A 16,125-nucleotide genomic window follows, 5' to 3' on the forward strand; every position below is an offset into this window, starting at 1 on the left:
AAGACTGCTGACTTTTGAGTTTGCAATTAAGCTAAAATGAGAACCAGTGGAAAGCTTTCTTCATTTCGGTACTTAGGAGAAGTCTCTGTCCTGAGCCTATGAAAACACAGAATTTTCACTGTCAAAATCTTATAAAATAGCTGTGTACAAAAGCCTATATTTAAAGATATCAAGGATAACTGTAGACTCTAACTATAAACACTCTTCAGGTACAGGCAAAAGCCACTAAGGCTTCTTCCCCTATGAGCTTCCATAGAGGAGGTTCTCACCGGAACCCCATCCATGGAAGCCGAAGGTGGGCTTCATCCGCACGTGTCTTCAGGGGGCTTCCAATCTAAACGGTATTTTCAGAACCTGTCCAGATCTCTTCCTCACCCGTCTAAATAAACAGTAAGACCAAGTATTTAAGAAACGGGACTGGGGGCCACGGGTGTAGCCCGTCCCCCTTTTAATAATGTTAAGTCCAGTCAGCTCAAAGGCCTGCTGACTTCGCAGCCCTGGAAGCCAACGCGAGGAAGGCTCTGCATGGTTGTAGGAATGAAGTACTAGGAAGGGAGTCTGATGAGGAAGCAGATGGACAGCTGGCAGGTCAAGCATAAAGGAGGGACAACTCAGGTTTCTTTCCATCTTTTACAAAGGGATTTTACCTGTCTTATTTTACCTTGGCGTCTCTTGGAAAAAGCGACCCCCACGTCCTCCGTGAGCGTGTATGTGTTTGTGTGTATCGTGACAACAACCTCAGCACCCCGGCTGAGGACAGGGGCTTGGAGGGGGTGGGGACTCAATTCCTTTACAGGCCTAGAACTCTCCCGAAGGGCCCTCGAAGAAAAGGGGGCGGGGAGGAGCGCGTCTGATGCGGACTAGGGGGCTCAGACCAGGCCCGTGAGAGCAGCAGCGGCTTGGGGGACGTGCAGATCCCTTAGGTTTTAATGGTGGCCTCTTTGGAGGAGGGAAGAGGTGACAAGGGGTTGGGGTTGATAAGGCCTCCCCTTCCCCCCTCGCTCAGCGCGCTGTTTACCTTCTCGGTACTTCTTGCGGAGCCGCCGGTGGACGCTTTTCACCACACCGGAGAGCTTCTCCTGTTCCAGTTTCCGCTCCTGCTCCCGGGGCGGCGGAGTGTTCGGGGGCCCGGCCCTCTGCCCACGAGCAGTACTTCGCCCTCCGGCCCCTGGCTCCATATCGCAGCCGCCGCCGCCGCCCCTCAAGCCCCCGCAGACGCTCCCCTGATAGAGGAGGTGGGGTAGGAGGAGGGAGCAGCGGAGGCAGCAGCCGGAGGAGGCAGAGGAGCCGGAGCGACAGCGACAGCCTAGGAGGTGGACGCTCACCCAAAAGTGCAAGCTGATTGGTGGATTTTGAGGGCTGGGCGGAAACGGAAAAGACTAAGGGCCAATGGGCAGAAAGCGCCGGCGGCGAACCCGGTTGTTTGGGAAGGCGAGCAGCTGGAGGAGGCGGAGCTTGCGGGGGTAGGGAGGCTGAGGCAGTGGGAGCGCTAGGCCTGGGTGCTCATCTCTCCCCCCACCCTCCTCGGATTCTGTGCGCAGGCGCTGTGGCCCGGCCTCGGGAGAGGAGCTGTGAGCAACGCGCGTGCGCGTCTCAGTTTGCTTAGTTTGGGCTTTTTTACAGCCCGGCTTTCTGATGTCTTCCATTATTTTCACCCCCTACGCTTTATAATCTGTTGCGATGCGGCCGAGGTACTCTGCTTGAACCTCCGCTGCACCTTGTCACATATAGGTTCCCTTTAGTTACGTGAGCTTTGAGATGACGTTACACTTCAGGGAACTCAAGCACACAAGCTTTCTAAGGCTCAAGGAGAGAGGTCTGGCTACCAAATGCTAATTTAATTCTCAGGTCGACAATGGTTAATGCCTGCAGTACTGCTGCTAGGCAAAGGACATAGAAAATGCGAAATGGAGAGGGCCAAGAAAAGCAACAGGAGATGCAGGAGGACAACAAGTAACGATGGAAAACTCACAGCAGATGCCCTCAAGAACTTTTGTAGTGACCACGGTGTTAATAAGCAGCCTGCCCTGACCTTATTCGCCTCAGCACTCTGAGCTTTTATGGTCGGCTCAGGTAACCTCCTGCCTTTTAATTTGGACAATTAGCCTATGCGGAGTGTATCTAAGTGGGTTTGGCAACCTGTTCACCCTCCGCCACTTCTTTTCCTTCTTTTGAGGAACGTGATTGTTGACTTCTGTCCCATTAAGGTGGAACACTGCTCTCCGGAGAGAGGTAGACTGCATTGGCTCCTGAAGTGGCACCGAGACTGCTGGAGTGTCAGAGATTCAATAGACTGAGAGCCCCTAATGAATTGTGTAGGATTGTGGACCACTTCCCCATTGCAGGTGTTGGTTACGTGACAGTCTACGGAAATGATTGCAATGGGAACATTTTGATGATTTTCTAACGAATAAAGCTTGCGTTATGTAACTTTTATATGCTATCTTCTTTATATTGAATACGATGAAGAGCAAAGAATTATACACACTGTCTAGGACGCAGGAGAAGCGCGAGGTGAAGGGAGATTGATGGAATTTAAAGGCGGAAGATGTGTCCCTTCAGCACAGTGGAGAGACAGGTCAAACAGAGATAGGGACATGTAAACTTCAAAAGAACTCATTATAATTATGAAGAGAAGTTACACGGAAGTGCCTAATAAATTGGGAATGTGGTGGTCTTGTTTGGGGGAATTTCATTTGGGAAGAAAGGGGAGCTTGAATGACATATCTCTTTTGGCTCTTTCCATATTTTAATTTATATGGAAGGCAAATAATGGTGCAAATATTCGAAAGATACAATGATAGTAGAAAGAGCATTAAATTTCACTTGTGCAGAACTAGTTTTTTTTTTTTCTTAAAAATATAGAACTTTTCAGCATACTACTAGCAAATGAAATTTTAAGTCCTCTTAAATGAAGATGTTCACTGAAGGAAATTTGGAAAGTACAGAAAAGAGTAAAGAAAATAAGTCATCTGGACTGAGAGATAACAACTGTTAACATTTTTTCTTTGTATATACTGATTTCAAACGGGATATTTCTTGATGCCTATGTGGCAATCTATTGTATGAACAGCCTACTATTTCATTAACCAATTCCCAGTTATTGTATATTTGTTTTCTCCAGCTTTTCTGTATTACAAATAATGTCATGACAAACACATTTGCACACAAGTGTTTGTCCATTTTTTAAATTATACATTCCATCAGTCTAAACTCCTAAAAGTTCAATTTCTGAAGCAAAGGGTCAAACATGTTAGGGTTTTGATGTATATTGTGAAATTGCCTTTTCTGAATGATAGTAGCAATCTATGCCATGTCCAGTAGTACCTGTGGTTGTTTATTTCACTGCACGCTTACCAAAGGTAGGTATTACAATTTACAAAGTCATTAATGAGATTTTCAAAACATGTCTATTTTTAATAAATATGGGGAATTTCCTGCTGTTTCATAACTAGCTATTCTTATAGGTATAATATTTAACTTAAAATACTCATGTAAAAAAAATAAAAGGAACTTATTTAAGACTATCTAGTTGTCATTGTTCAAGCAGATTGAAGAGTCCTACCTTTTAAAATTACTTTTTGACAAGCAACTGAAGAAATAACAACTGGACAGCCAGATTTTATTTTATTTTATTTTATTTTGAGATGGACTTTTGCTCTTGTTGCCCAGGCTGGAGTGCAGTGGCGCATTCTTGGCTCACTGCAACCTCCACCTCCTGGGTTCAAACGATTCTCCTGCCTCAACCTCCCGAGTGGCTGGGATTACAGGCATGTACCACCATGCCTGGCTAATTCTGTATTTATGGTAGAGACGGGATTTCTCCATGTTGGTCAGGCTGGTCTCAAACTCCCGACCTCAGGTGATCCACCCACTTCAGCCTCCCAAAGTGCTGGGATTACAGGTGTGAGCCACCATACTAGGCGCAGATTTTATTTTAAAGATGCATAAATTCAAATGAGGGATAGGCCAACATGTCCTGAGAAACATTTTAAGGCATTTTTTTTCAACTGACTATCTACCACAGTAGAAAAGGGAGTTTATAACTACTTTCCTCCTGTGTAGTTAGTAATATTACAAAAAGCTTTCTATCTGTTAAGGTTGCTGAGGAATTGTAATGGAATTCTCCATTTAAGGGAAACAACTGTCCTAATTGCTGATAAAATGGATTCACTGAAGGGAGCAGGCTTGGTGCAATATTCAATGAGCATATCCTATGCCCAGGAAAATGTCAGCAACTTTCCCCCCCGTGTGGTGACAGGTTTTTATTTACTGTAAATATCTTGTTTTTAAAAAATTCTCTCATTATTTTAAATGCCTGTTAGGGAAAGAGGATATTGGAATAAAACACTCTTCACTGAGCAGGACAAACCAGTCTGGGAAGAAGAGGCTTTTCTAATGACTGCTCTAAACCCCTGATAAGTAAATTTCTCATCCTCATTCTTTGCCTTACCTAACCGGTCTGCACCTAATTCCTTTCACATTTGGTAAGCTTCCTGTGTTCAAGAAGCACTCAGTACAGAAAAAATGTTTTTGGTGAGAAAAATACCTTGTCATCTTTGTTTACAGTTATATTTTTATAAGTAACACATATTCCTACAAAGGATGTAAAGGGTCAATATATTGCGATAATAAAATATGTTCTATTCTCAGTGGGAGTTTGAAAAAATTAATGGGTGATGAAAAGTAAACTTAAAAATCCATATCAAAATCTGGGATGAGGCACTGAGTTAACCAGTAGATTCTGGGTGTACTTTGTAAAAGTGTTGAACATTTCATTCTGACCCTCTTGAGGATTCCTGTAGAAGAGAGAAGGCTACATAATAGAAATTGGGGTTCTTGGCCAAATGTGGTGACTCACACCTGTAATCCAGGCACTTTGGGAGGCTGAGTTGGGAGGATCACTTGAGCCCAGAAGTTCAAGACCAGCCTGGGCAACAGAGCGAAACCCTATCTCTACATAAAATACAAAAATTAGCAGGGTGTTGTGGTGCACAACTGTAGTTCCAGCTACTTGGGAGCCTGAGGTGGGAGTATCGCTTGAGACCAGAAGGTTGAGGCTGCAGTGAGCCATGATTGTGCCGCTGTACTCGAGCCTGGGTGACAGAGTGAGACCCTGTCTCAAACAAAAAAAAGAAAAAAAAGAAAAACAAAAAAACTGAGCTTCTTTGAATGATCTAAAGCATTATTTATTTTTATTCTTCAGTGACTTGGTATTATCTACTTTGCTTTGGCCCTCTTTATTATAAAAATCATAAAAACAGATTTTAATGTTGCAAAATAAAAGTATTAATATTAAACTTCTGTTTCTAAAACATAAAAATGTTAAAACAACAGTGTATGTCAGTTGTGCAAAAAGACTTGATCAGCTTTATTATTGAAGATACGGCTGTATTCCAAGCTGGACAAATCCGTGGTTCATGACTATTTAGAAATAGAATGTTTAGGAATTCAGTTAAAATGAGGACTGGAAAAGTAAAATCTATGTTATTTTGAAAATATTTACCACTATTTGCAAAATTCTTACCCATGAATATAAAAATATCCATGAAGTTTAAATGATTTGTTATATTCAGAATTTTAAAAAGTAGATGTATCATTAATTGAGCACATTATTGAGAAACTGTTAAGCCTTTTGTTTTTCATATTTTATTTCAAATCATAGAAACTTTCTTTGGAAAATTCCATATTTAATGTTTTGATAGAAACAAACAGTGGAGAACTAACAAGAAAAATATTTTTAGTGATATATTTCTATTCAATATGGCAGATTACAACTTAAAAATCCTATTTATTAATAGGGTTATTTTCTTTAAAAATGTATGTCTTTCACTATTATGTCAATCAATGACTTCCCTGCAATTCATAATTTAACTGCGAACATTAAAAGTATTCAAAATAACACGCAGATTTGTTATCTTTCAAAAGTTAATAGACTGGTGTTAACCAAGTGACAATCATTAATTAAGGCTTACCTCAAAATACAATTGTAAAACATACTATTTTGCAATATACTAATTAATGAAATATATTTGATAATCATAACAGGGCTAATGTAGGAATAGATTTACATAAAAAAGAAATACGCTTCTTCTAAGTGATAGATAATGTCCTTACAGTGAAATGTAGGACTAAAATTTTCTGTGTCCTAATTCCAGCTTTGCATTAACCAACAGAGCAAGGTTCTCTGAGCCTTTTTTATCCTCTGTCAAATGTAAAATGAAGAGGTTGGATTTGACTAGTGTTTTTCAATTTTTTTTTTTTTTTTTTACCGTGACTCTAGTGAGGAATACATTTTACCTGGGGGCACAGGACACTTAGACATATACTAAATATACTAAATATACTTAGACATATACTAAATATACACATATGAATATATACCCACATAGATAACGAGGACAAAAGTTTCACCAAGCAATACTTATCTTCACTAATGCAGTGCATGGTGGTATTTTCCATTCTATTTTTCGTTTTTTAAAACTATAGGGTGCACTATGTTGATTTTATGGCCCTCTAATGAATCATGGCCTAAAATTTATAAAATACTGGCAATTGGAAAGATCCCTTTCAGTCCCCAAACCAGTAATTCTATGACTCACATTGATTTTGAGAAAGCTTTATGAGATGTACCTTGCTATGTTGAGGCTACTCAGTCCTTTCAAACATCATTTTTACCTTGGGAGATTTCTTACATTCTGAATGCGGGCTCAGAGAAGTGACCTAGACTCTGCTAATCATAGTCTCTGAATGAAGTATCTATTTGGAAGAGAGCAAAATGACGAAGTAGAAGCTACAGGGAATCTTTTGGCCTGTTGAGGGAGAGTGGAGATGTAGTTCTTTTAGGATCACCAAGCCTGAGGGTCTACCTTCCATGTCTAACATTTGCTTTATAAGCCAAATAATAGGGGCAATGGGTCTTTCCCAGAGTAGTTGCTGGGTCAACTTATGTGGGGATCTGGGCTGCGTAGTCTCCAAGTCTGCCTCTCTGGTCCTTGTGGAGATCTGGGATGCCTTTTCTATCTGAACTAGCTGAAGCGAGTTCTATTTTTTTTTTTTTTTTTTTTTTTTTTTTTTTTTGAGATAGAGTCTCGCTCTGTCGCCCAGGCTGGAATGCAGTGGCGAGTTCTATTTTTTTATTGCACAGGGGTGGCTAGTGCTGAGACATTCTGGAAGAGAATTAGGTAATCAGGAAGCAGTGTTCGCTAGCTTTCTCTGTGACTGGAAGTGATCTGCTATCTGCTAGGTTCCTTGGTTTCCTCAGCTGTCAGATGATGACAACTTACCATTCCTACCTCACAAAGTTGTGTGAATAAAAAGAAATTATAGACTGAAAGTGTTTCAAAAAGTTAAAAAAGTACAAATGTGAATAAATAGTATAGATGTTAATTGTTTCTAAGGGGCCAGAAAAAGTGAAATTTTTCTAAATGCAGGAAGCTAAATTTACACTTCTTTTATTAAATGTACACCAGTCTCTCTTTATATTTTAATAGTTTGTCACTGACTTCCCATTTTTTTTCTTTTCCTGAAGGTAGAACATATTCCCGTATTAGCGCTGAAATTACAAGGTTTTATTTGTCAAAGTATGAAGTAATCACCATATAATTCCTAAAGTTGACTGTTATCTCTCCCCAAAATTTTTTGTAAGACAATTAGAATAAATGTTTTATGAAAAGCCAGATCAAAATTTACTACCATAATATTTTAATAAACATGATATTTCTTTTTTTAAAATTATATATACTGAATTATTTTTTTTAAAGTTTCTTTTTAGAGATAGGGCGTTAATGTGTTGCCCAGGCTGGAGTATAGTAGTGCAATCATAGCTCACTGTAACCTCAAACTCCTGGGCTGAAGTGATCCTCTTCCCTCAGCCTCTTGAGTAGCTAGGACCACAGGTGCATGCCACTATACCTGGCTAATTAATTTTTTTCCTTTTTAGAGATGGGGGTCCCGTTATGTTGCCCAGGCTGGTCTTGAACTTCTGGTCTCAAGGGATCCTCCCTGCCTTGCCTTCCCTAAAGCAATGGGATTACAGGGTTGAGTTGTTATTCCTGACCACATGATGTTTTGATATACACAGTGGAATGGTTACTGCAGTCAAGCAAATTAATATACACATCTTCGCACATAGTTACCTTTCCGCCTTTGTGTGTGTGGTAAAAGCACCTGAAATCTATTCTCTCAGCAAATTTCCAGCATGCAATGCAATACTATTAACTGTAGTCCTCATGCTATGCATTAGATCTTTAATCTTATTCTCTAGACTTATTCATCCTATATACAACTACAACTTTGTACCCTTTTACCTCCATTTCCCCATCCCCTTTGTGTGTCCCCAACCCCCACCTCTAGTAAATACCATTCTACTCTCTGTTTCTATGTATTTGTCTTTTTTTTGATTCCAGATGCAGTTTTAATTTACTTTACCTCATTGAAATCACTACCGGTTGAAAGTGACCATATCTTTCAAATCACTACCATTTGAAAGTGCACAGCGGCATTATTAATTATTATGCTAAAACAATAGGCATATATTGGGACTTTCTCAGACAAACTGAGATGTGTGATACGTGGCCACCCTTGTTACATTTCAGTAATTTCTACAAAAAACAGGAAGACAGATCAACAACCCAGTAGAAAAATTGGTAAAGGATATAAACAAATGATGATGATGGCAATAAGAGTAACCACTTACATGGTGCTTATTATGTTCTAGGCACTGTTCTTGATATTTCTGCATATGAATTATTTTATCTTTACAACAACCCTATGAGGAAACTGAGGTACAAATGAAGACACGAAAGTAAGAACATTTAAGTAGTTCATACAAAGAAATATAAATTGTTCTAAAATATATCAAAATATACTCACCTCATTCATAGTAAGAGAAATAAAAAACTGCACTCCAATGACATTTTTCATCTATGAAATTTACAAAGGTCTAAAAATTGAGAATATAAATGTTTCTATTACCCTTGGATGGCAATTTGGCAATAACTATCAAAAGTATAAGTATCTATACCCTTTGAGGTGTCAATCCCATTTTAAAGAATTTATTCTTCAGCTATGTACACACATGTAGGAAATTATGGTTGTATACGGTTATTTATTGTGGAATTTTTGTAGTGGCAAAGAATTAGAAGTAATCTAAATGTCCCTCACTAAGACACTGATTAAATAAATTATGGAACATTCCCACAGGCCATTTTATGGCCCTATATCCAGGGTCATAAAAATGAATGAGGAAGCCTTTAATGTGCAGATCATGGAGGATGAGAATTGGGTTCCTGGGAGGCAAGAGTGGGAGGGATACTCTGTATTCTTTTATAATTTTGGAGTTTTGAACCATATGAATGCTATCTACATTTTTAAACTATGCATTTTTATTTTATCTCTTTTTAAAATTTCAGTAGCTTTTGGTGAACAGGTGGTTTTTGGTTACAGTGATAAGCTCTTTAGTTTTGATTTCTGAGATTTTGGTGCACCTGTCACCTGAGCAGTGTACACTGTACCCAATGTGTAGTCTTTTATCTCTCACCCCCCTCCCATCCTTCCCCGCAAGTCTCCAAAGCCCACGATATCATTTTAAGCCTTTGCATTCTCACAGTTTAGCTCCTACTTATAAGTGAGAACATACATTATTTGGTTTTTCATTCCTTAGGGTTACTTCACTTAGAAAAATGACCTCCAGCTCTGTCCAAGTTGGTGTGACATACATTACTTCATTTCTTTTCATGGCTGAGTGTATATACACCACATTCCATGGTGTATATCTACCACATTTTCTTTATCCACTCATTGGTTGATGGGCAGGTATGTTGGTTCCATATTTTTGCAATTATGAATTTTGTGGCTATAAACATGCATATGCAAGTGTCTTTTTCATATTATGGCCATTCTTGCAGAAGTAAGGTGGTATCTCATTGTAATTTTAAGTTGCATTTCCCTGATAATTAGTGACGCTGAGCATGTTTTCATATATTTGTTGGCTGTTCATATATCTTTCTTGAGAATTATTTATTCATGTTCTTTGCCCACTTTTTGATGAGATTATTTATTTCTTTTCTTGTTGATTAGTTTGAGTTCCTTGTAGATTCTGGATATTAGTCCTGTCTCAGATGCATGCTTTGTGAATATTTTCTCCTACTCTATGGGTTATCTGTTTACTCTGCTGATTCTTTCTTTTGATGTGCAGAAGCTTTTTGGTTTAATTATGTCCCATTTATTTATTTTTGTTTTGGTTGCTTTTGCTTTGGGTTCTTGGTCATGAATTCTTTGCCTAAGCCAGTATCTAGACGGGTTTTTCTGATGTTGTCTTCTAGAATTTTTATGGTTTCAGGCCTTAGATTTAAGTCGTTGATCTATCTTGAGTTGGTTTTTGTATAAGGTAAGAGATGAAGATCCAGTTTCATTATCCTAGATGTGGCTTGCCAATTATCCCAGCACCATTTGTTGAATAGGTTGTCCTTTCCCCACTTTATGTTTTTGTTTGCTTTGTCAAAGATCAGTTGTCTATAAGTATTTGGCTTTATTTCTGAGTTCTCTATTCTGTTCCATTGGTCTATATGCCTATTTTTACACAAGTACCATGCTGTTTTGGTAATGATAACCTTGTAGTATAGTTCGAAGTCGGGTGATGTGATGCCTCCAGCCTTGTTCTTTTTTGCTTCGTATTGCTTTGGCTATGCAGGTTCCATATGAATTTTAGGATTTTTTTTCTAGTTCTGTGAAGAATGATGATGGTATTTTCATAGGAATTGCATTGAATCTATAGATTGCTTTGGGCAGTATGGTCATTTTCACAATATTGATTTCCTCCCCCTACCCCGAGCATAAGATGTGTTTCCATTCGTTTGTGTCATCTATGGTTTCTTTCAGCAGTTAAACATATTTCTAATTTTCCTGGAGCTTCTGAAAATTATTCCAAAACTCAAGTTTCAAAAATTCTTCTTTTATTTAATAAAAATACATTGAGCCATGAGTCAGAAGTCTCAATATGGTTATAATATGTCAATTTTCCTTGGATTGACCTAAAGAATAAAAAAAGACTCAAGCAAAATTCTGGCAAGATTTTTTTTTTGGTAGAAATTGATAAGCTGGGACAGGCATGGTGGCTCATGCCTGTAATCCTGGCACTTTGGGAGGTGGACGTGGGAGGATTGCTTGAGCCCAGGAGTTTGAGACCAGCCTGGGCAACATGGCAAAGCCCTGTCTTTACAAAAACTACAAAAATTAGTTGGGCATGGTGGTGTGTGCCTATAGTCCCAGCTACTCGGGAGGCTGAGGTGGGAGGATCACCTGAGCCCAGGAGGTTGAGGCTGTAGTAAGCTGTGATCATTGGCACCGCATTGCAGCCTGGGTGACGGAGTGAGACTCTCTCAAAAAAAAAAAAAAAAAAAAAAAAAAAGAAAAGAAAAGGTGATTCTAAAGTTCATATGGAAAAACAAAGAAACTAGAAGATCTGATACAATTTTGAAAACACAGAACAAAGTTGAATATTTTAAGATTTAGTATATAACCACAGTAATCAAGACAGTGTGGTATTGGCATAAATAACAGATAGATCAATGGAACAGAAGACAGAGTTCAGAAACAGACCCACACGTGTATAAATAACTGAATTTTCCACAAAGATACAAAAGCAATTCAGTGGAGAAAGAATCATATTTTCAACAAATAATGCTGAAACAATTGGACATCTATATGCAAAAAAAAACCAAAAAACAAAAAACAAAAATCCCTTCAAATTAACTCAAAGTGGAACACAGACCTAAATATAAAAACTAAAACTATAAAACTTCTAGAAGAAAATATAGCAGAAAATCTTTATGACCTTCAGTCAGGCAATTTTTGTTTAGGTTTGACTCAAAATACAATCCATATAAAATTTATAACTTGGACTTTAGTAAAATCATAAACTTCTGCTCTTTGAAAGACACTGTTAAAGGACTGAAAAGATAAGCCACTGAATGGGAGAAAATATTTGAAATCATATGTCTCATAAAGGACTTATATCCAGAATATACAAAGAGCTTTTAAAGCTCAGTAATAAGAAAACAACCAACTCCCTTCCTATACCAAATGGGAAAAAGACATAAGGACACTTCACTAAAAATGATGAACAGATGGCAAAAAAATGCGTGAATGCTAAACATCATTAAACATTAGGGAAAAGCAAAACCACAATGAGATACCACTGTATACCTATGACAGTGGATAAAATTCAAAAGACTGACCATACCAACAGTGAGAGGAAGGGAGAATGCTATCCAATGCAGGTGAAAATGTTTAATAGTAGCATCACTTTGGAGAACAGTTTGGCAGTCTCTTAAAAAGTCAAACATACACCTACCATATGATCCAGCCATCCTACTCTGAAGTATCAACCAAGAAAAATGAAAGCATGTCTATATAAAGACTTATGTACCCATCTTCACAGTAGCTTAATCTGTAAAAGCCCCATACTGGGAATGACTCAAATGTTCATCAACAGATGAATGGATAAACAAACTGTAGTACAGCCATACAATCGAATACTAGTCAAAAAAAGGAATAAAAATAAATAAGCTATGGTTTCACACATGACAAATGAATCTCAAAACAATTAAGCTGAGTGAAAGAAGCCAGGCAGAAAACAATATATACTGTTCAATTTCACTTATATCAAATTCTAGAACATGCAAACTAATCTGTGGTGACAGAAAACAGATCACTGGTTGCATGGGGATGGGGTGTGGGGTGATTGTTGGGAGAGATTACAAAGAAAGCGTGAGGAAGCTTTTGGGAGTAATGAATTTGTTGATTACCTTGATTTTGGTGAGGGTTTTATGAGTCTGTACATATGTCAAAACTGATCAATTTAAATGTGTGCATTTTATTGTATATTAATATACCTTAATAAAGCTATTAAAAATAATTCTGCACTTGTTATATGCCAGACATTCTCCTAGTCATTGCAGCTTCAGTGGCAAAAAATAAAAAAATTGTATTTTTATAAAATTTGTAGTTACTAGTAACAGATGCACAGCAATGAAATTTTTATTTACTATACATAAAATAATGTAAGTAGAAATTTGATACAGATTCATTATCTTTTTTGCTACCTAAATCAACCAAATAATCAGTTTATTGTGAAAATAGCAGAGGCTCGGCATACCTGTTAACTGAGAAGATAAGTGGAAATGAAAGACATCAAATAATTCCTTGTCAGGGAATTATTTATAATTAATTAGGGATTAAATAATTCCCTTATCAGGGAATAATTCCTTATAAGGCACAAAGGGAATATTTGTCCCTTATCAATACCCATGACTTTAAAATAGAAAAGGATAGGCAAAGTTTTAAATTCTTAACCCGGTCTAATTCCAAATAATTGATAGTGGTAGGAACTGAAAATATTAATAAGAGTTTTGTTTTGAATTAGTTTTAGAAGAATATGTCTTTTAAAGAAAATTTTTCCTGAATGTATCAAATCAGTTAAACAGAAGTGTTGGTAGACTAGTTGAACATAAGTGTCATACATTATTTTGTTTTACTCTTTGGTTCATATTGCATGTTTTGGGAAAAGCATCAGATAGGAAAAGTCTTTTGTTTGTTATGTAAAAATAATTATCTGCCAAGTTGATTTTAGCCTAGCATAAATTAGCATATGAGTTTTATAAAACAAGGGTTAGTAATTAACTTTTCTCAATTAAAAATGTACCACAAGTGACATGGTATTTCTAAGTAGAGAAATTAGGCAAAAAAGAATTATGAGCTAGATAACACAAAACGGTGTAGCTTATATTGGATACTTTGGACTCCTACATGGTGATTTTACATGTTTCCTTTTCTTTCTACTTCATTACATACCCCCATCCTACCCCACCTCCAACTTTTTAAATATTTGAGTCTTGAAAATATTCCTGTCTTCCCTCGTTCAAAAATAAATAACATAAGAAGGGACCCTTTAACTAAAAAATAATAATTAATTAACCAGTCATCATTTGACATGGCATTTAAAGATAAATACTTATAAGTAGAAGAGAAAACTTAAAGCTAGGGAAGTGAACAATAGTGAAGCAAGAGGCCCTCTTGATTCCTTATCTCACAATTTAAACCAAATTTTTTAAAGTTCAGGGGTACATGTGCAGGATGTACAGGTTTGTTACGCAGGTAAACATGTGCCATGGTAGTTTGCTGCACAGATAATCTCATCACTTAGGTATTAAGCCCAGAATCCATTAGCTATTCTTTCTGATGCTCTCCCTCCTCCCCCCTGCACCCTCCAACAGGCCCCAGTGTGTGTTGTTGCCCTATATGTGTCCATATGTTCTCATCATTCAGCTCCCAGTTGTAAGTGAGAATATGCGGTATTTTATTTTCTGTTCCTTGGTTTGCCGAAGATAATGGCCTTCAGCTTCATCCATGTCCCTGCAAAGGACATGATCTCATTCCTTTGTATGGCTGAATAGTATTCTATGGTGTATATGTACCACATTTTCTTTATTTGGTGCATTATTGATGGGCATTTGGGTCAATTCCATGTCTTTGCTATTGTGAGTAATGCTACAGTGGACATACGCATTCATGTATCTTCGTAATAGAATGATTTATATTCCTTTGAGTATATACCCAGTAATGTGATTGCTGAGTCAAATGGTGTTTCTGCCTCTAGGTCTTTGAGGAAATGACAAACTGTCTCCCACAATGGTTGAACTAATTTACACTCCCACCAACCTTGTAACAGCATTCCTTTTTCTCCACAACCTTGCCAGCATCTGTTGTTTTTTAACTTTTTATTAATAGCCATTCTGTCAGTTATGAGATGGTATCTCGTTGTGGTTTTGATTAGCATTTTTCTAATCATCAGAGATGTTGAATTTTTTTTATGTGATTGTTGGCCACATGTATATCTTTTGAGAAGTATCTGTTCATGTCCTTTGCCCCCTTTCTAATGGGGTTGTTTTTTCTTGTAAATTTATTTAAGTTCCTTGTAGATGCTGGATATTAGACCTTTGTCAGATGAACAGATTGCAAAATTTTTTTCCCATTCTGTTAGGTTGTCTGTTCACTCTGATGGTAGTTTCTTTTGCTGTATGGAAGCTCTTTAGTTTAATTAGATCCCGTCTGTCAATTTTTGCTTTTTTTGCAGTTGCTTTTGGGGTCTTCATCATGAAATCTTTGTCTGTGCCTATGTCCTGAATGGCATTGCCTAGGTTTTCTTCTAGGGTTTTGATAGTTTTTAAACCCATGCTTAATTAAGAAAAAAGTCAGTGATTCACTAAAAAATATAGTTATTTAAAATGGTATAAATCATTTATTTGCTCAAAATGCTGAAATTTAGGCAGGATGGACTCTTGGAGGACCCAGTTCCAAGATGATCTCATTCACCCTGCTGACATGTTGATATTGTCTATTTCAACTGGGAGCTCAGGGCCAGTGGCCTCAATTCTCTACAGGACCTCTCCACCTGGATAGGTTGGGTTTCTCAGAGCATGGTAGCCTCAGGCTAGTTAGACTTTTTACATGGTGGCAAATTTCTCACAGAGCACAAAAGGGGATACTTCCAGGCCTTTTTCAGGCCAAGTTGGTTTATTATAGCTTGAGCAATTCTACTGGACCTTTGCCTAACTTGTCTGTCCTACCTATGATGCCTTTTCCATGCCTTTTTGCTAATCTACATTCTATACTTTCTCCACGATCCAGCACAAAGATCACTTCCTTCATGAAAAGTTTCTAATTATTCTGCCTCAGTGTGATAGCTCTTTCCTTTTGAAATCTGACAGCTCTTATTCTTTGTACTATTCACTTCTCATTGAAAATATGCTGTCATATTATTATTTACTTTCCTATGGATAGCATATCGTATCTCCTCAACCCACCGTATGATCCTTGAGGACACAACCCAAGGACCATATCTACATCACAGTGTCCATCATGTAATGTGTGCTAAATAAGTGTTTGATAGCCAGGTCATTGGTTGTACACTGAAGTATTTTAGTTCTTTTCAGGAGATGTTATTCTACATGAAGTGATGTACATCTTGAACTTATACAGATGCTTAAGAAATCTATTTGAGAAGATATTTACCTGTGCTACCAAAGAAGAATTTAAATTAGTCATTGTAGGTAAGAGTTCATA

General features: G+C 37.8%; 1 protein-coding gene across 1 annotated transcript in view; it reads right to left on the reverse strand.

Annotated features, from left to right (window-relative positions):
• BMT2 (base methyltransferase of 25S rRNA 2 homolog) overlaps nt 1–1,335 on the reverse strand; it is a 122,957-nt gene extending 121,622 nt beyond the window's left edge. Inside the window, exon 1 of the mRNA XM_015134769.3 lies at nt 1,019–1,335. Within this exon, the coding sequence (XP_014990255.1) occupies nt 1,019–1,178 (160 nt within the window). The 5' untranslated portion in view covers nt 1,179–1,335. The remainder of the gene's footprint in view (nt 1–1,018) is intronic.
• Between the last annotated feature and the right edge of the window lie 14,790 nt (nt 1,336–16,125).

Source organism: Macaca mulatta, chromosome 3 (assembly GCF_049350105.2).
Source record: "Macaca mulatta isolate MMU2019108-1 chromosome 3, T2T-MMU8v2.0, whole genome shotgun sequence".
NCBI lineage: Eukaryota > Metazoa > Chordata > Mammalia > Primates > Cercopithecidae > Macaca > Macaca mulatta.